This window comes from Peromyscus maniculatus, chromosome 6, assembly GCF_049852395.1.
Source record: "Peromyscus maniculatus bairdii isolate BWxNUB_F1_BW_parent chromosome 6, HU_Pman_BW_mat_3.1, whole genome shotgun sequence".
NCBI classification, from domain to species: domain Eukaryota; kingdom Metazoa; phylum Chordata; class Mammalia; order Rodentia; family Cricetidae; genus Peromyscus; species Peromyscus maniculatus.
This window is the reverse complement of record NC_134857.1, coordinates 77,893,344-77,914,892: the sequence shown is the minus strand read 5'-3', so window position 1 is coordinate 77,914,892 and position 21,549 is coordinate 77,893,344. Positions and strand designations below refer to the sequence as shown.

The following is a 21,549-nucleotide window of genomic DNA, read 5'->3' as shown; positions in this document are numbered from 1 at the left end:
TGAATTAAAAATATTTATTATGGAATCTGTTTGCAACCATTATGATGAAAAATATAAAAGTATGTGAAACACACAAACTCAGAACAATCTATCTTCAGAGAGCTTAGGGCTCCGGGGATGGCTTAGTTTGTGAGGAACTCCCACTCAGACATGAGAGCTGAGTTCAGACCCCGTCTCCTACATAAAAGTAATATAAAAAATAAGCCACATAAGGATGGATATCACACAGAAAATCTGGATTGTGTTGTCTTTGATATTTTTAACTCCAGAGAGACATTTGATTGTAAAGGCTGCTGAGTTAAACCAATATGTATATTTTAAAGGTATCTTGACTTCAAAATTTGGATCTAAGGATATGTTGTTTTAGAAAGGAGGTTCTGCTTTTGTTTCCACAGAAAGCAAGAGGCTATGGATTTGTTCCAGATTAAGATACATCAGGTTTGACCAGCCAAGATCCCCTGAAAGGTCTCCAATGACACCAAGGCCCAGATGATCCAACATCCAAAACGATTTTAAGGCAACTAGCTCAGACAATACAGCCTCATGACCTACTCCATAAGCCTAAAATTTTCTTTGTGTCCCCATAAGAATACAGCGCCCTCACCCAACAGGAAGTAGTATGAGGAGCTACGCCCAAATTCCCAAATATACCAAGCTGGCTTTGGAGATGGAATTGGCTCACTCCTTACGTAAATGCAAGCATATTGCTAAAAAAGAAAAAAAGAAAGGTTGAGAGATTCTTCTGTCCCATATCAAAAGAGCCCTCTGGTGTAGGACAGAGAAAAACCAATATTTTTATTTAAAACAGGATGATTATCTTTCTAAAGAAGACAGGGGGATATGACATGGAAATATAGGATATAGATATGATAAAATAAAAGGGTGGATTATTGAACCTACTTTTAAAGAACAACTTGTTTAAAATGTTTTACATTGGTATAGATTTTAGTTTATTGATACAAATTTAGAGTTGATTTTGGTCTACTATATATATATATTTCTACTCTTGTTTAAGGTATTATGTTTATGTAACTCATTTACATTGTAATGGATAATTAAGAAATACAGATTAATAATTAGTCTTCTATGATAATCAAACTTATAGTCATGTTAATTTAGTTTTCTAGGTATATATAGATATATTTCAGACAGATAAGTTGTCTTTAAACACTTCAAAGACCTACAGAATATGGCATTTAAAATGTTTTAAAAATTTAGACTTTCTGGACAGTGAGACATGTCTGCTCCTGACAGCACCAATTTACTTCAGAGAGGAAGATGAGCATCAAAGACACTCTATATGGAGTTTATCTTCTTCTTGGCAAAAACAGTCATTTGGGCAAGAAACTGTTCTTGCCTAGACTGCTTGATCGACTGGACATGCAGGACCCATGGGAAGGTGACCACTGAATTTTGCTTGGCAAAATGGTCCTTCAGGTTCCTGCTTCACAGAGGAAACTGCCAGACATTCTACAGGACACAGAGAAAAGTGACTGAAAGACTCTAGGCCTGTGGACTGAAGACAGATGCCCCAACTTTACAAAAGAACCTTGGATGAATGTCCAGGCTACCAGTTGTCTCTGTCTACCCTGCAAGACTCCCCGAAAGTTGCTTGTGTTCTCCCATTTCTCAGGTAATATTATATCCTTCTGAGGTCTTTGATGTAGTTGAAGACTAGATGGTTATAATTTCCTTAGTTATGATAAAAGATAAGTTAGATATGAAACCTTAGACTCACAAATATAGGATAGATAGAACATCCTCTTTAATTTTGCCAAATACAAATAGACTAAATATTGTAAATGTAATTCTTGCTTGATAATTATTCTGTTATATGTAATTTTACTATGTTAAAGTTAAAACCTTTTTTGAAAAAAAAAAAGGGGGGGGAAGTGCTGTGGATATCGCTCTGTATAAATAAAATGACAATTAGCCAGTAGCCAGGCAGGAAGTATAGGCGGGACAAACAGAGAAGAGAATTCTGGGAACAGGAAGGCTGAGCCAGCAGACGCCAGCCCGCTGTCAGGGAGCAGCATTTAACAGGCACACAGGTAAAGCCACGGAACACGTGGCGACATACAGATTAACAGAAATGGGCTGAGTTTAAGTGTAAGAGCTAGTCAGTGGTAGGCCTGAGCTATTGGCCGAGCAGTTCTAAATAATATTAGCCTGTGTGTGTTTATTTGGGTCTGAGTGGCTGTGGGCCCGGGCAGGACTGGAGATAATTCCAACTACAGTATGACATGTGTCTGAAAGCGCAGCACTAGGGAGCAGAGACAGACAAATCCCAGGAGCTCATTGGCCAGCTGAATCATGGAGCTCTAGGTTCAGTGAAAGATCCTGACTTAATAAATAAGGTGGAGAGCAGTAGAGACAGTACCAGACATTAACCTCTGGCCTCCACACACCCAAGCACAGATATACAACTGCATGCATACACACACCCAAACATGTGCAAACACTACATACATGCAAATACAAAAACAAACATACAAGCACACACAAGTGAAGAGCTTACATGTACATATCCAATGTTCAAATAACATTAAATATCACATATATTTTAATCTGTCTAGCTAGCTATAATTTAAAATTACTCTAGATAATTCAATCACCATCACTGAAAATCACTTAATTTTACATACTGACTTAATTTACTTTAAATATGTCTACATAAACTGGGTGTAGTGGGACACACCTGTAATGCCAGCATTTAGGATGCAGACGCAAATGGATGCAGGGGAGTCAGGGCTACATAGTAGGACCCTGTCTCAAGGGACTGGAAAGATGGTTCAGTTGTTAAAAGGACCCACTGCTCTTGTAGAGGAAAGAGGTTCAGTTCCTAGCACCCACATGGTGGCTTACAACTATTTATAACTCCAGTTCCAGAGGATCTGATGCCCTCTTCTGCTCTCTGTTGAGTGTGCACACATGCACACACATGGTGGACATACATACATGCAGGCAAAACACTCATAAGCATAAAATAAAATAAATCCAAACATTTTTTAAAAGACCATCTCAAAAACACAAAACAAAGTACACATATTTTACTAGGGAGAAGACTCAATGGATAAGCATTTGCCACACAAGCAGAGAACCTGAGTTCTGTTCCCCAGAATCCACGTAAAGTCAGAAGCTGTACCTCTGAAGCAGGAGGACAGGAGACGATGTGAAAATTCCCAGAAGCTCACAGACCAGCCAGTTTGGCACATGCAAAGACAAGAGACACTGTCTTGTGGTGTGGTGGCACATACTTTTTGGTTTTTGTCCTTGTTCAAGACAGGGTTTCTTGGTGTAACAGCCTTAGCTGTCCTGGAACTCGCTGCTTTGTAGACCAGGCTGATCTTGAACTCACAGAGATCCTTCTGCCTCTGCCTCTTGAGTGCCAGGATTAAAGGTGTGCGCCACCACTTCAAGGTTGTGGCACATGCTTTTAATCCCAGAACTTGGGAGGTAAAGGCAGGTATATTTCTGTGACTTCAAGGCCAGTCAGAGCTACATAGTAAGACACTGTCTGAATTTAAGGAAAAAAAGGGGGGAGGGGGGCAGAGAGTGCTGGAGTATGCCTCTAATCCCAGCATTCAGGAGGTAGACCTCTGTGAGTTCGAGGCCAGCCTCGTCTACAGAGCAAGTACAGGACAGCTACAGCAACACAGAGAAACCCTGTCTTGAAAAACCAAAAAAAAAAAATGTCTAAAATACATAAAAGGCAGAAGGCAAGGATCAATACTTGAGGTTGTCTCTGACTTCCATATGTAGCCATAGCAAGTATGCACACACAGTCATATACACATATATAATAAAACACATACACATACAAAAGGTTTTTAAAAATCTGGCAAATAGATGTATTAGTAAACAGCTTAGGAGACAGCTTGGACAGGGAAGTGTCTGCAGGGTAAGCAAGAGGACCTGGGTTCGAGTTCCCAGAACTGACATAAAAAGTCAGCAAAAGTGGCACATGTGTGTAATTTCAGCAGTGAGCATCAGATAGGTAGATCCCTATGGATCACTATCCCTATGGATCCCTGGGTCAGCCAGCCTCACATAATTGGAAAACCAATTATAATTGGAAAACCAAGCCAAGGACAGACTGTCTCAGAAAACCAAGGTGAATGCTGCTTGAGGAACACACTTAAAGCTGACCTTGCTTCCACACTCATGTGCACACATAAAACTAATTAAATACAAATACATGTTATACTAGTACTTGCTAAAGATTGTGTAAGGAAGTATTTTAGGAGTTCAAGTAGGAGATCAATGTGGGCTGAGCTATAAGGACCAGGGCGAGCATCTTCAAGAGCCAGCTCCTGCAAGGCCAGGTGATACACAGTCAGAATGCACTGCTTAGAACACCAAGGAAGCTGACTTGGCTGAGACAGAGTGACACATATTTGCATCCTCCCCATTTTCTGTCTATAAAGCACAACACCTTCCATACGACAGACACTTAATAACTGACGGAAGGAAGCTGAGAGCAGACTAGATCTTTTTATAGTCTCAGAAGAGGAATGTCTTGATGAAAATGGCATTTCATAACCCTGACCGAGCAGCAAAAATGCTTCCCAAGGAGACATCAAGGCTCTATCACATCCTTGACTACGACCTTGCACAAATGTTTCTGTATTTAATTTACTTAATTTTGCACATTCTTAGAAACAGTAACTGCTTCTGTGAGTCCTTTACACTGTTTTAGTGCACAGAACTAATCACGCAAGGTGAAAATCCCCACCATACTGGAAGCTTTGCTGTGTAGTCAATTCTGAGAGTCCCAGCTAGACTCTGACAAGCTGTTCTCTTACTTTGCTTTCATACCTGAGAGTGCTTCTCCCCGCTGCAAGACTTCTTCAATGTTGGCAACCATGATCCTCTGCACATCTTGCAATTCAGTGTTGATGGAGCCTAGATTTCTCCGAGCACGACTATCAATGTAGAGTTTCTTGGTTTTCTGAATGAAGGTATCTAGAATGATGATAAGTAACCATTAACAATTTTCCTGTCCATCAAGCCACTGAAAGAGGTAATCAGAACTTGATTTTATTCCAAGACTGGCCACTGGCCACTGTCTTGAGTTTATTCCTACATCTGCCATCTGTCTGCTGTTGGCTTTGACCTCTTTGTAAAATGTTAAGATGACCATTCAGGTGAACTGTCCTTGGGACACCTCTGAGTTTGAGGCAATTACTACCAGAATCCATAGAGATATTAAGACCCATTTAGTAAACCATTACTGAAGACAGAAAAATTTCAAACTATATTCAGAGACCCCTTGGGTTTCATTACTTAATTCTACACATCCCCTGAAATAACTAACACTGTCAACACTTTATATCACAGCCTAAAATGGCCAAAGAGTTAGAGCAGCAGTATACTTTCCAAATTTACCCCAAATCAAACATGATCAAAACCTGCAAAATCACCAATACAGAACCGTAGTTTCATCCACTTGTAGCCTAGTTGTCTGCATTTCTCAAAACTGTGGGGATGGCATATCAGAAGTATTTTCAACTCTTGACAAAACAATCTACCGCTATGCTGTTGATCCCTGACTTGGCTTTCAATTCCCGCTCCATCCTCCTGCACTCTGGGACGCTGAGCTCCGTGGAGCACGGACTAGCAGTGTCCCTCCACTAAAAGCTTCTGCTCCTTCAAGCTGGTCTGCCCCTAAGTGCTTTCCCTTTCAGCTCAGAAGCCGCTCCTTCCCTTGACATCTTCCTTCTGAGGATGGGAACAACTATACTGCTCATGGTCCTGAGTCACTATACGTGGAATTGCAGTCTGTTTCTGTCTTTATTCACCTGAAGCTTATTTGGGTAAGCCATCTACTTCCTTTGTGACCTTGATACACTTGTCTTATTATTCCCTTGGATTTACTAAACTTGTTATCCAGAAAATATCATTTAAAAAACTATATATCGCCAGGCGGTGGTGGTGCACGCCTTAAATCCCATCACTGGGGAGGCAGAGCCAGGCGGATCTCTGTGAGTTCGAGGCCAGCCTGGTCTACAGCGTGAGATCCAGGACAGGCACCAAAACAACACAGAGAAACCCTGTCACAAAAAAACAAAAAAACAAAAAAAATCATATAAATTAGCATTTGGCCATTTTCTCTATATTACTAAAAGCAAGATGATGTACCTGTCTAACAAACTTAAAAACTTTAGAAATTCCAAGACATAAAGATGTTTCTCTTTTGACTAAGGATTTCAGCAATGTATTCTGACTCTGCCTGTTCTAGCTCTCAATGCTTATCATGCACAGGCCATTTCCTTTGACCTACTAAGAGCACAATCTTTTACAGGTCTGACTGGTGCTGAACTTTCCCCTAATTCCTGTGCAAGTACAGACACTCACACTTGCTACTTCTGAAGGTAACAAACAGGGTTTTCAAATACCATATATTTTCTAATTAGAGGTTCTTATTCTACTGGGAAGAAAAAACAAAACAAAACAAAACAAAACACCAATCATCATTTTTCCTGATTTCCATAGAATTAGTCTTACTGTGTGAGCCTACAGATTAAAGAACTCAGTTATGATAGGGTAGTCAAGTATACTGTTACGTAGAATTTGTCACACAAACTAACCAACAAAAAGGCACATGGGGAAAAAGACAAAAGACTAGAGGAATTTACTAATAAGAAGGAAGCCTTCTTCATTCAAAAAGACAAAAAGGTACATTTGGAGAAGGGACAGAATCAAACCCTTCCCAGGCAAATTCCAGGGGAAAACGTGTCAACATTATAATCAGTGTATCAAAGGGTTTCTCCACAATGTTTACTCCTTAAGAGAGAAATGCAGGGTCCAGTCTTACCAAACTCGATGAAGGAATAGGGCCTGGACACGGTGGGCACCTTCTTCCCATGCTGCTCATCAAATTCTGAGTGCAAGTCTTCCAGGTAGGCAAAGGCCAACTTCTTAGGGAAAGCAGCTTCACACAAGACCAAGTAACACACCCCCTGCTCAATAATGTAGCTGGAGGAAAGAGCAAGACACGGTTACTCACCAAGGGACCGTACTGCGTGTGGAGGCTGACTTTTAGGACTCCATCAGCTTGTGTAAACATCTGGTCCAAGTCAAAGGGTTCACTTCAGATCACGGATTGTTAGAACCAAGAAGTCAACTGTCTTCCCACTACTAAACACAGATCCAAAAAACGGGGCTGGCATGGGTGTCTCAGCACTGAGGAACACTTGTTCTTGCAGAGGATCTGAGTTCATTCCCAGCATCCAGCATCCACAGGGTAGCTCACAACCATCTCTAGCTCCAGGCCCAGAGAACTTGAACGCCTCTTCGGACCCCTGTGGGCACCAGGCATGCAAGCACGCACGCACGCACGCACGCACGCACACGTGTGTGCACACACACACACACATACACACACACAGAGGAAAAACACTCATATACATAAAAGTAAATAGAAAAAAATACCCAGAAGAGAGTAGGCACATTGTAATTGTTTATTCATTATACAATTTTTCAATTAATATATGTTAATACCTAAGAGGTTATTTTTGAAAGCTACAGGCATAATGACTCCATCCATCCTATGACCATGTATGACAAAAATATTAGTGTATACATATTAAAGTCCTTCCAGTCACAACATAAAAGAGAACTAAGAATTTATGGAGAAAAAAGTTAGAAGTTAAATGAGATAATGTTTACTGGCATAGAAAAAAGCCACCTCAAAAATAGTCAAGCTACCTACTTCTGACCGGAAGAATGTTGTGGAATATTATTTTAACTAGGCAAAGGTGTGTTACCTTTGTTTCTGCTGACTTTAACAATGTAAAGATGTGTTACATTTGCTTCTGTTGCATTTGTTTAACTATGTAAAGATGTGTTGCTGTTTCACCTTGCCTGCCTAAGGCACCTGACTGGTCCAATAAAAAGCGGAATGGCCAAGAGCTAGGCAGGAGAGGGATAAGTGGGGTTGGCAGGCAGAGAGAATAAGTAGGAGGAGAATGAGAAAAGGGAGAAGAGAATGAGGGAGAAAGAAAGGGAGATGGCCCCGGGCTAGCCAGGCAGCTACCATACAGGAAAAAAGTAGAAAGCCCTGAGGCAAAAGGTAGATAAAGAGAAACAGCTTAATTTAAGTTAAAAGAACTAGCCAGAAATGTGCCTAAGCTAGTGATAAGTCTCCCTGTCATGATTTGGGAGCTGGTTGGTTTCCCAAAAGAAAAACCCTGGTACAGAAGAACTCTAGTCAACTGGAAAACCATTCAACAATGGTATTGACTCCTTTTTGTGACAGTGAGCTCTCTGGTATTCTGGGAAGGGGCTTTGTGACTATGGAATATTCTTGGGGAAAAGTTAAGCTACTAAGAGCCTTTCAAACCTTTTAGTCACAGTACTCTTTATTCCAACAAAACATATACTAACAGGGCTTATGTGCGCAGAGGACAAGGTCAGAGGTTCTTTGGTTTAGGTGGTTGAAAAGCACGAAGTCTGTCTGACACAAACTCCCCTCCCGCCTTCTGTTCCTGACCCCTGAGGCATCCTAGAGCCCCACAAAGGAACATTTAAGACTTGGTGCTCTCTCGGGCACAGAGTGATGTTTAACTGCTGTCCTACCACTTGCACGGGCACCTGGGTGAACTGACCTCCTTGACTTTAATCTGCACTGTCATTTATGACGCTGGTGTCATTCCCAGAGAAATCAACGGGACTTACAGCCCTACTTCAAAGCTACAGGGACACACAAATCCAGTAACATAAGTCATACTCTGGTAGTGTTGATAGCCTTTCAGATGAAATGCTAAGTCACACTTTACCACAGTCAAATGGCATGGTGCCTCGAACAAACTAGACCCCGCACGCCTGCTTAAGCTGTTCTTTCTCACTGTGGTGCTTTTACACACCTGGAGAAATTCTGTTCCTTCTCAGATGTTCAAGCCTCTGTAAGTTCTTTTTTCTCTGAAAATTTTATAGTCACTTTTCTTCTAGTCCCTTTCTTCAAACACTCAAATAGGAATGTATTGCTTTCTTCAAAGCACTTCATTTACATTTCTTGTTCTAAAGCCCAGCTTTCTCAACTGGTGGCTTGTGACCCCATATGGAACTGTGAAAATCTGGCAACTCTGAATGAGCAAAAACAAAATGAAAAATGGAACATGTATGGAGCCAAGGTATTTCTGTCGGGGCTTTACAACAATGCATAGTGTGCTTTTACTGCAGCCTTGTTTCTGAACATGCACATCCTTTGCACTGCACAGGATGTCAAGACGCATGCCAGCAAATGCCCGGAACACATGAGCTCAGAACTGAGACTGCTCTGTGTCTGAAGTGTTCCTATGTGGTACATATGAAGTTTTCTGCTCTTATAGAAAAAATGATGATTTGATAATAGAAAACAAAGACATTTTTCCTGTCATTATTCCTCACTTTGTAACTACCAAAGTAGTACACATTTTACTATTAGCCATGTTTGATTTTAAAATCTGTTTGAGTTGCTGACTTGAGTTGCATTAAAAAAAACCAAAATCATTAAATGGATTTTGCCTTGAAACCTGGACAGAATTCACACCAATTTCTGAAATGGCCTTAACCATATTTCTACCATTTTGTACTACATATTTATGCAAAGCAGTGTCCTCAGCACTCAAGATTATAAAATCTCTGAAAAACACTGATGATGCTCTATACCCTGCAGAATCAAAATTCAGTCAAGCTGCAATCTTTTATGTAAAAATACAAAACATCTCATGAGCATGTAAATTTGCTTATTTTAACTAAATAACAAATTTACTTGTACACCAATGAATTACTTAAAAATAAATTTTTGAACAATTTATGATGAGTAAATGTTTAATTTGTGTACCTATTTTATGTACGTACATACCCAGTCTTGTAAAAATTTTGTGAGCAGAAAAGCAAGTGGGAAAGTTTAGCGAGCCCTGCTCTAAAGCACTGTGCTGGTTTGAATGTGCCTGTTAGGAAGAAGGTTGGCTCATTAGGAGGTAGGGGCACACGTGAAGACAACAAGGCTCTGGCGAAGAAGAACCCTTACTAGCTCTTCAGCAGAAAAACCCAAGACTGTGAAAGGCCTACAGGAATCACAGGAAAATTTCTTTCTAGGTCCACAAAGTATTTCCTGGGCCTTTTGTTCTCTATTTCACGTGGAAACACACATACATACACACACACACACACACACACACACACACACACACACACACACACACACACACACAGTCATCCTATAGTTATCTGCAGGGGATTACTTCCAGGATACCCAGAGTTACTAAAATTGGAAAATGTCTAAGTTCCTTATATAAGGTGGAACAATATTTGCACAAAATCCATGTCTATCTTTTTGTAGACTTCAAATCATCTAAAATACCTAGTAGAGTATAAACAATCTCTTAACAGCTGTTATATTGTTTAGGGAATATAAGAAAATATAATGATAAGAAAAAAAAAAAACTCCACAAAACCCACATCTGTTTAGAACAGACACAAGTTTTAAAAACATTCTCAATGCATGGTCCTTTGCTATAGACATGGCTTCCACAGAGGCAGAGCCTGTGGACAGGGACGATAACTGTATCATATAATTAAATGAATATATATGCATTCTCTTGGCTAAGTTGTCTAGGCTGGTCTCAGCTCATGAGCTCACACAGCTCTCCTGCCTTAGCCTCCAGACTGGCTCAGACTACAGATGCATGCTATCTCTTATGGCCAAATGGCTATTATTATTATTTTTTATTATTTTGGTGTTTAAAGTATCTTTGCAAATGCCTTAGATACTATGTAATTTCCTTATAAAATGTGTGTCTCCCGTTCTCTTTTAGAGCATGCTTGGTTTTGGTAAGCTCAAGTACTTTGGTTGCAGCGCTTGTTTATTAGCTGTTTGCAGCTCACCCAAGCAGCTCCTCCTCGTCCTAACAGACCTCACCGCCCGAACTGCTGTCATCATGAAGCTCACTTAGCTGATCCTTCATATTTTCCTTTGATCTTCTATAGCATCTTTCCTGTGTTATTTAACACCAATTATCTGTAGATAATTAAAAATCCAGTAGAGTTCCTGTGATGGTTGATACTGACTGTCAACTTGACAGGATCTAGACCTGCCTAGGAGAACCCCTGGGCACATCTTTGAGGGAGTTTCTTCACTGAGTTAACTGAGATGGAAGGTCAACCCTGGACATCAGGGCTCCGTGGGCTGACGTCTGGGACTGAGTAGGAAGGATGGAGCATGCTGGGCAGCAGCGTTCCTCTCTACTCTCTGCCTACAGATGCAGTAGGAGCAGCGGCCTCAAGCCCCGCCCACTCAGACTTTCCTGCTGACACTCTAGGAGACAGAAATAAACCCTTCTCCCCTTAATTTGCTTCCGGTAGGTTCTCCGGTACAGTGCTGAGAAGGTAACACCGTTCCTTCCAGCCCTCCCTTGGCTTAGTGCACCGTCCGTAACATGGAGTGGCTGGAGACGTCCTTCAGGGGTAGGGTACTTGCCCAGCACGCATGAGGGCACCGAGTTCAACCCCAGGAATACAAACCAAACAGAAACCCACCACTTCTACGGCCACTGACTTAGATGCTTTACAATTTTCTTACAGTGTTTCAATATTTATTGTCTGTTCTCTATGAATCAAGCAAGATGATAACTATGTATGCGTCTCCTCAAAGTCCATGTAGAGAAATCCTTTGAGGAGAAAACCAGGGCTTGGAGATGTTATGTGAACTGGTCGGTAACACTGTTAAGCAAGTCTTTGAGCAGGAGTACTAGCTATTTGTGTCTGGCTCCAAGATGTTCCTAAAGCAAAAAGTTACCTATGATTGAGTGCTAAGTATACAGTTTGTTGGACACAGGTTAACAAGTTAAATTACTGTTAAGCACCTTAACTTAAAAAAACTAAGACTTCAGCTTTCTAGGGAGAGAGGCAGAAAAAGTGCTTCCATAGAGAGACTGTGTTTTTAGAGCAGTTTACATTTAAGAAACTGTTACTATCCGGGCTGGGGAGATGGCTTAGTTCGTACACTACAATGCCTTGCAAGCTGGAAGCCCCAGGTTTGTCTCCAGAATACATGTTTGTTTTAAGTGCCAGGTGTGGTGGCACACTTTTATAACCCAGCACTGGAGAAGGAGACGGCAAAGGTCCCTGGGGCTCCCTGGCCAGCTAGCTTAGCCCACTTGGGAGTTCCAGGCTAGTGAGAGAGATTTGTTGTGAAAAGAAAAAAAGAACAAGGTAGATAGAACCTGAGGATGCCACCCAAGGTGGTCTTCTGGCCCGCACACTCATGTGCACATGTACACACTCCCGCACAAAGCATCACATGAGGAAACAACACTATTATAGTTTTAAAGATTTTTAAAAATTATGTGTGTGCATTTATTGTTAAATGCACATTTAAAGATAGAGTATATGGGGGGTGGTATGTGTGTAAGTTGAGGTAACCTCAAAGGGTACAAGAGGGCATCGATGCCTGGGAGCTAGAATTACAGGTGGTTGTGAGCCACTTGAGATATGGGTGTTGGGAACTAGCTCGGGTCCTCTACAAGAAAAGTTAGTGCTCTTAACCACTGAGCCATCTTCCCAGTCCCTGCCATTCTATTCTTATAGGGGATTACGTCACTGAATTTCACACTTAAATGATCACAAGGAAATCAGAGCTATACTCACTGAAAAGTCATGGCTCCTGCTTCCAAGGTACATCTGGTAGGGGACTGGTCATTCAACTTTCGAAAGAGTTGCTTAGCCTGGCTCTGATACTGCTGGAGGTCTCGGCCTGACTGAAAGAAGATAACTTCATTGAAGAACTTAACACACATACACACAAAGCCGTATCCGTTAGAGGCATCGTGACATCACAAGACTACTACATAAATAAGGTCCTTCACTTAGCGGTCAACAAGATTCATTTCAATGAAGAAAAATGTCTTACTTTTAGAACAAATAAGAAAACCTAACTCCTAGTTTTTCCAAGTCCCCAGTACTTAACTGCTAAGAAGCAAAAGTGTGCATATCCATTTTACATAAGGCACTCAGTGTTCTTTTTGCTATTAGCTCACTACCCTCCTCCTCCTCCTCCTCACCCATTTCCCTCACAGTTATGGGCATGAAACTATACATCCCATGACACATCCTGGAGAAAGTTCTGAGAACCAAAGACTGGTGAATCTCATTTTTTATGCTGGAGTATCAACAGAATCTTCCACAAAAGTGGGAGAGCATTTAAGTAAAACTCTCTCTGCATGCCTGTGATTGAAAACTCTGTGGACCACTGCAACTAGGCAAAAAGGCCAGCTATCCTTTATTACATGAATCTATTTGATTCTCCAGTTTAGGCAGCAAATTTGAATAAAGAGTAACATATGCCAAAAGGCTAACACTCAAATGGTATAGAGTATTTCTCTGAACAATTTCTGTAGAGGAAAAGGAGGGCCATAATGTAGTCACGTCATTTGGAAAGGATAAATGTCTTACCTTACTAACCTACTAGAGTCAAAGGAGAAGGAAAGCAGGGCATGAAGAGTGAGAAACAAGTCTATACTGCTAATTCACCCTCTTCCTGGGAGGGGGAGGACTTTCTGCTAGCTATGGTCTGAAGGTCTCTACTCTCCAGATCTTTAAGCTGAGAATTTCACCACCAAGCTGATGGTAAGGGAGTGAAGCCTTTGGGAGATGGTCAGTTATGATGAGAGAATGCTAATCACTGAGGTTGATGTCCCTGTATGAAACCCCAGAAAGCCAATTTGGCCCCTGTACCACACGAAGACCCACACAGAGTTGCTATCTATGAACTAAAAGCAGACACCAAATCTGCTAGCCTTGTCATCTTGGACTTCCCAGTTTCTTTTCATGTTTATTAGCCAACCAGTCACACACATTGCCATGTGACACAAAGTCCTAATTATCCCATTTTTGGAATGACTGATTTTGTATTAAAAGACAGACTAGCCTTCGTTTGGAAGGTATCTCATAATGCTGAAATGAAAGTGGTTATATTAGTTCTCCCACAGTCTGGGAGGGACACCTCAGGAAACATTAAGCTTCTAGACAGTATACCACTGAGCTAATAGTAGAAACAAGGAGGCAGTTATATCATGGCAGGTCTGCAAAGGTACAAGTACAGAAAGATGGTGACCTAGAATTTTAATATAAATGAGGTAATAAATAAGCATAAGGTAAGCCAGAGTCAGGCAGAGTCTACTCAATGCACTAACTGTGGATTTACCTATTATAGCAATCTGTTATAATGCTATTTGTTTGAGAAATGCTTCTGTATCAATATATGTATATATGTGGATATTATATCAATTCACACATTAAATAGTACCTTATAATAATCATATTAAGTAGTATGCATGCATGCGTCCATCCATGACTGGTCAGCCAGACATGTTAGTAAATATTATCACATACTTTCAGTCAGTAAAAACTACTGCACAACATCCTATTTTCATATGTGAATGGTATTTACCAATCTGTATGACATTATGTGGCTTGAAGAGATCTGAACGTACAACAGCACTTGATCCAACTAATGTTGGGATTGTTACTAAAGTGATAATGGAATCCCCTAATGATCTGAGAAAATACTTATGCTCAATCTTCACTCCTAAATCAATAAAATAACACTGTTTTTTCAATTGCTAAAGGCAGATGAATACCTTAAGGCACAGCTGAAGAAAATGATGGCAAAAGAAAAAATCCAAAACAAAACAAACAATTCACAAACAAACAAAACAATCCTGCCAATCAAATAAAAATTGGTGCAAATTTCCCAACTTTGTAAGACATAACATAAACATTACTACAACCTGAGAGAACAGAACTAAAAGTCATACCCATCATAAGAAATCATGGTTGGAAGTATGCTACAATTTCAAAATTTGCAAAAAACAAAGCAATATCATGCACTGTGGACAAATCTACATAGAGATTACAGTGTGACAATCAACACTAATGCTGGCTCAGCCAGCATTACCATTCCTAAGAACAAAATCATTGTGGCTAAACAATAATTTTTTTAACATATTCACACAGTAAACTACTACGCAGCCACTAAAATATTTAATGATATGAGACAATATTCAGCACATAGACCTGTTAAGAGGGAAAATGAAGTCAGTCTTACAGTATAGCTCATTATTTAATTTTACATACACACAGGGAGGAGGGAAGAGAGGGGGAAATATGAGAATATTTGAGTACAGATTATAGGAAATAAACATCATTAGCACCTTGGACTTTTTGGCTATATAAGTCACTAAACTTTCCAAATAAGCATGGATTACTTCTACAGTATAAAAACTATTCATTCATCCCTGTTCACTGCATCTTTGTACAAAGAGTGTTATGTGTAATTCTGGTGTGTAAATTTAAAGACAGGCTAGAATTTGTAAAGACACTTCAGAAATAAAGTTAACACTCATTTTCTGTCAGGAATTATTCTGAACATTTTACATAATTTAACTAATTAAATCATCATAATTACTCTAGGAGGTGATTAGAATTATTATTCCAATATTATACTTTAGAAACCAAATTTGGCCAAGGACTCTATGGGGCTAGAAGGGGAGGGCTAGGATTTGACCTCGATAATCTAACCACACAGCCCCCTGCCTCAAGCACTAGGACATTCCACTTACATGATTAAAATTGTTTCAGTGTAGATCCACCTTCTAGACAATGTCCTGTCAATCATGTAATTCACATGAAAAGCCCAAGGAGCTATGTTGACCAAGACCCCACAAAAACAACATAACCACTGCTTTACAGACAATGTAGCCTGCTTTCAATGTCAAAGCCACAAAGGGCTCACAGTCAGTTAGTTAGCTCAGCTAAAAATACCTAGATGCCCTGATTGTGCTTCCCAGTTCATGTAGAAGAAATCAAACACTGTCTGCCCTATAGACATGTTAGTAATCCAATAGTGAAGAGAATGAAGACAGCTGGCTTTGCCACAAGCAAACTTGAGGTCCGCCACTGGTATATTTGGGGTCATCTAGTATACTTAGGATTGACTCTGTATTACAAGGTACAAGACAGTGATTTGCCTTAGAATCTCGATATTTTTCCCTCTCACCTAGGCCTAGTAGACAACTACTGCTACCCAATATCATCTTTTACCTTTCTAAGAACGTTTCAGATTTGGATTTGTTTTACAAACCGATGAATATACCAGGTATATTTACAAAGCACGGGTGAGAGGTTCATTACAGCATGGGTGACCCCTAAACGGCTTCCTAACAGCCAAGTTCCACCCCATCAGGGTATCATGGACGATGACCTCATCCTTTCTATCACCTTCCACTTCCCACATACTTTAGCACTGCTAAAGATCATTGTATTCTCTAAGAATGTTTAGCTAAGGTCTTATCATGTATAGCTCCTTGATAAACTCAGCTGGTCAAAGGCCAGATCGACCAAGAACCAGTCATTTTCCTCTACAGGTAATCATAGTAACAGCCCTTAAATCAGGGGAGTGAGGCGGTTCAAGTGTACAGCAGGTTACTGGGTTTACCAGCGCTCCCTGTCTAGCGCTCCCTGTCGTCTCCCGGGCTAGTTCTAACGTCTTTCCCAAAGCTGAACTGCCCTTCCAGCACTAGTGCAAATGAAAGCAAATACAATTAATTGTGAGGTAGTTAGAAAGGTAGACAAAAGAAACTGTAACCATCCTAAAAAGAAAAAACATGTCCTTACAGAGAGAGGGGGGGGGGGGAAGGAAGGAAGGGAAAAAGAAAGAGGAAGAGAAAGAGAAAGAGAAAGGAGGAAGAAAGGAATAGAATCATCAGTCATCGAGCCTGGGTTTGTGAAGAAAAGTTCACCTATCTGCCCTAAGCCTAAATTTCTAGTAAAGCACATAGTCAACACTGTATAAAATGCTCTGTCTATATTATAGGTGTTACTCTCCACCACATTATCTGAAAAACCAGTCATCTTCAGTGATAAGGCAGTTAATAGCATATATAGGCACTGGCACCTAGTAAATACCTAAAAATAACCTAATGAGTATCAGTACAAATAATTAAAAGCACATGAATTACTTTGGCTTGGACAATTAGAGGATTTAATATAAAACTATTTGGTCAAGATAATCTATGTCTTAAAAGTTATTTCTGAGTTGGATATGGTGGTATATTCTTGTAATTCTAGCATTCAAGAGGCTAAGGAAGAGGGATCAATTCAAGGCAGGCTCCAGCTATATAAAACATGCCCCAATTTCAAAAACAGAACAGTGGTTAGGAACTAAGTTTCTGGTCTAGAACCAAACTGATACTGATGAGAAAACAGTAGCTGATTACTATAATCAGCAATTCTCAACCAGGACTGACTGTGTCCCCAAAGGAACTTTTGGAAACGTCTAGAAGTAGTCCAAGTTGTTAAAACAAGAGGACAGGAAATGTGCTACTGCCAACAGGATATTAGGGGACACCATCCTACAAGGCCTAGGACAGTCTCTGACATCAAAGAATCATCCAGTCCCAAATGTGAACAGTGACAGGTAAAAACAGACCCCTTCCCCTAACTTGTTAGCTGTCTGATGACTTTAAGCAAGTGGCCTATTCTCTGTAAGCCTCACTGCTTCCCTCTCTACCAAGGGTGGTAAGTAAGAACAGCATTCTAACACGGGTGGTATGAGGACTGAAAAAATACTGCACTCAGCAGGCTCGGGACAGTGCTGTTGTGTGCTAGGCACTCTAGAACATTCTGCATACCATTACCATGGTAAAAATGAGTCTAAGGCGGATGCTTTTTGAAGCCATTAAAAGTTTAGAAAGGATATTTATTATTTAGACTTGAAATCACTAAAGGAAAATGATGGAATGACAATCACAAAAACACTTCTGTGGAGAATTTCTTGTCAATGAAAGAAAGCAACCCATTTTGGCAGATCGACAAGTAAATACAAAGTTTAAAATTACAAAACGATCAATGAATTTTTCGGAAAATTATCAAAGCAGAAACTAAGGGCCCAATAATAATTAATAGCATTTCAAATCCCCTTTGGTCACCCCCCTCCATTAGAATTCAATGCAACTGACCAGATTCTGCCCCTTTCTACCCTACTGCTACCCCCTCATGGGAAAAAATATTTCTCAAAGTACGTGTCTTCTACGAAGATGCCACCTCCCCATTTCCCTTGTTCAGATCACATTCTTGGGCTCATTTGAGCAATATTCTTTATTAGAGCGGGTGAGAATCAGGCATAACTGTGAAGGCAGGCACTGTACTGAACTTTGACAACTTTATAAGTGGCAATGTTACCTCATCCGCTTTCAAAAGATGTCATCGGGCTAGGTCAAGGATCAGGTGCTACAGGAAAACGAGGTGAAGAAATAAGGGGTTGATCTTCCCCGAGACGTATCAGTCAACAGCCTTAACGGCAGCAGAAAACGAAAAGTCCTGAATTTTAAGAAAGCCCCGTAACAACTCCTCTCAAACTGGGTGGGTGATGACAATCAGCCAAAGATACCCTTTCTCCGGAGCTTTTTGTCTCAAGGGGGACAGGTAACGCCAAACTCTAACTGCTTCGACCAAGACTTCTAATCCTAGGTCGTATCTCCGCCAGCACACGGCAAAAGAGCTTCGGGGGAGGAGGAGGGAGTGCCTGCGGGGTCGCCAGGGTCTCGCTGGTCCGAGGAAGGAATCCCTAGCTGGGAGCAAGGCGAGCTCGCGGGGGCCGGAGGGCTCGGGGCTCCGGCCGCAGCTTACCTGTTCGTCCTCCTGCATCGAGGCGGCCAGCGGAAGCCCGTCCGCCACGCGGGCGATCATTGTCAGCAGCACCATCTTCCCAGGCTATGGAGACGCGGCCGCCGCAGTCACTGCCCTGCCTTCTCCCGCGGTGGCCAGTCACACCTCCCGCTCAGCTCCCCGACAGCTAGCTGCTGGCGTCTCCGCTTCCCGCTGAGGTGGCCGGAAACAGCTCCAAAGCCTGCCACTACCGGTCCGTTCAACTGGCTTCCCACCAAGAACCACAACCACCGCGACTTTAGTTCCGCAGTCTTTCCGCCTGCCTCCTCTTACTAGCCAAGTCCCGCCCACTTTTGTGATTTTCTTTCTCTTTTCTTTTCTTTTCTTTTCTTTTCTTTTCTTTTCTTTTCTTTTCTTTTCTTTTCTTTTCTTTTCTTTTCTTTTCTTTTCTTTTTTCTTTCTTTCCTTTTTCTTTATTTCTTCCTTTCTTTCCTTCCTTCCTTTATTTCTTTTGTTTTCTTTTTTTTTGCTTTCACTAAGTCGTGTCTCTTGAAGGGGTGTGGCACCCAAGCTAAAACAATTTTCTAGTTTCTTTACACTTGAAGTATTTGAAAAAGGGCTAAAAAGGTAACTGAGAGCGAATTTTTACACGAACGGAGTGCAAATCAACTAAATAGCTATATGTTTTTAGATTTTTTTAACAGAAAATTTCATGTATAATACTTTTTACATTTGTGTATGTCTCGACAGAGCTTTTTTTGAGGGATTTTCTGGGTTAAGTGTTGATGCTGTCACAAGGTTCTTAAACAGTTTGTGGCAAGAAATCAGCAAATAGAGGCTGGAGAGACGGCTCAGGGGTCAAGTGCACTGTCTGCTCTTCCAGAGGGCAGAAGTTCAACTCCCAGCAATCACATGGTGGTTCACAACGATCTGTAACTCCAATTCCAGGGAGATCTGACGCTTTCTTCTGGCTTCTGCAGCCTCTGCATGCACGTGGTGCACAGACAAAAGTGGAGGTGAAACACCCATACACAAGAAAATTTTAAAAAGAGATCGGCAAATACCTATTCTATAAATGAACACGAATTGTATAGGTCCTTCAGGCTCCCCAAATCTAGGCTCTCAGCTGCCTCTGTCATGGTATAAAAAGGGTAATCTTACCAAGCTTTCCAATGACTTGGTTTTCACTTACTTTTGAACCTCTAGACAACTACTCTAAAGGAGGGATCCTCATCTCTCTGTTCTTTGGTGTCCTCATCTGTAAGAAAGGGATATTCTTAGTCCCTAAAGGGTTTTTGTGACTATTAAATGTGAACATGTAGGTACAAGTGTTTTGTAAGCTAAAAAACTAAATAATATGAATGTATTTATTACATTAGTAACAACTATTCTTTGTTAAATGTTTATAATTAGTCTTATGAATATTTGTAAATTTAACCAAACAGCCCAGTAAGATTTGTTAGTTGAAGACCCCCACTTAATAGTTTGGGAAGCTTTAGAAAAGGATTTTTCCAAGGTCACACAGCTAGCAGTGATGTGAACATGAGTTGAGCTCAGGTTGGCCTAGAACTCACATATAGTACATGCTGGCCTTGGAGTCACAATCGCATCCTGCCTCAGCTTGCCACATGCTGAGATTACAGGTATGAGCCACCACTCCTGGGTTCTTTCTTTAACCTGTAGATATAGGTTAAATAATATATGCTTCTGTTACAATTTAAATTACCTTCAGCAATTATTCCAAATTATTCATGACGCTTTTGAGTTAAAATTCAATGAGATCCTGTGATTGACTCCATAATGGAAGATGAAGAATTGGAATAGATAAGAGAAAAAAACTAATGGCACTATTAACAGAGACAGTGTGGAGTAGAAAGAAATTTGGGTGTGAATAATGTTTAATAGTCTACAGCTATAGCCATCTCTAACTTCTACCTTCCATTCAACAAAGATATGCCTTCTACCACAATCTCAAAATGACTGCCATCGATCCTGATAGAATGATTCTAGTAGTAGGGACTTAATGACCATTATTTCCAATAAGGCCACTGCCATGTGGGTCGGAGAAGCAGACAGAGCAAAACATAGTAGGCATGTATAGAAAAGCTGGCTTGGAGTGAGAGTCTCAGCTTTGTTTTTGTTTGTGACTCTCAGCTTTTCCCAAGACCTGTGTGCATATTGCCTGTATGTTTATCAGACACCATTGCTTCTTTTAAATGTATTTTAATTTTTATGTTAGCACGTAGAACAATGGATTTAATTATGGTGTTCTTAGGAGTGTATGCCATTATCATTGTTTCCTTATGATAAATTCCACTCCTCTTGCTTAGGCTACTTGGAGTTAATTTTTGTTACAAAATTTATAGGGTCAAATCCCATCCCCACTCCCACCCCAATGCTGAAGAACCAACCCAGACCTTACACAAGCCAGGCAAATGCTTGACCACTGAACTACATCTCCAGCCCTCTACCAACCATCTCATGAAACAATCAATATTCATACTCACACCCCTCATGTTTTCCTTTTAAACAAACTACATGATTCTGGTGCCCTCAACCACTGGAGTTGTTATTCCAAAAAGGGGGTGTGGTCTTCTGAGATTGCTCAGTACAACTGGGAAAAGCTATTGCTGTATCTGATCAGATACTCAGAACTTAGGGACTCTGGAATCTGAGTCACTTTTGCTTCTGACTCTCTGCATTGTCTCATTCACATATGGGATTGCCTTGCTCTTTGATCCTCTGAGCAACACAGAACTGTGTAACAATGAGCAATCCTGTGCTAGGTACAGGAAAGGCCTTCCTTGACTGTTTTACACTGAACAACAACAAAAAAAGAATATTCAGATTGCTAAAGTTCATCTTTATCCTTGACTTAACAATACACAATGTTTTGAA

The 21,549-nt window shown here is 40.7% G+C and overlaps 1 protein-coding gene across 1 annotated transcript in view; it reads right to left on the bottom strand.

Annotated features, from left to right (window-relative positions):
- Sec22b (SEC22 homolog B, vesicle trafficking protein) overlaps nt 1–18,977 on the bottom strand; it is a 24,730-nt gene extending 5,753 nt beyond the window's left edge. Inside the window, exons 1-4 of the mRNA XM_076574652.1 lie at nt 18,673–18,977; nt 12,634–12,743; nt 6,818–6,978; nt 4,819–4,965 (exon numbers count right to left, since the gene is read on the bottom strand). Of these exons, the coding sequence (XP_076430767.1) occupies nt 4,819–4,965; nt 6,818–6,978; nt 12,634–12,743; nt 18,673–18,747 (493 nt within the window). The 5' untranslated portion in view covers nt 18,748–18,977. The remainder of the gene's footprint in view (nt 1–4,818; nt 4,966–6,817; nt 6,979–12,633; nt 12,744–18,672) is intronic.
- Between the last annotated feature and the right edge of the window lie 2,572 nt (nt 18,978–21,549).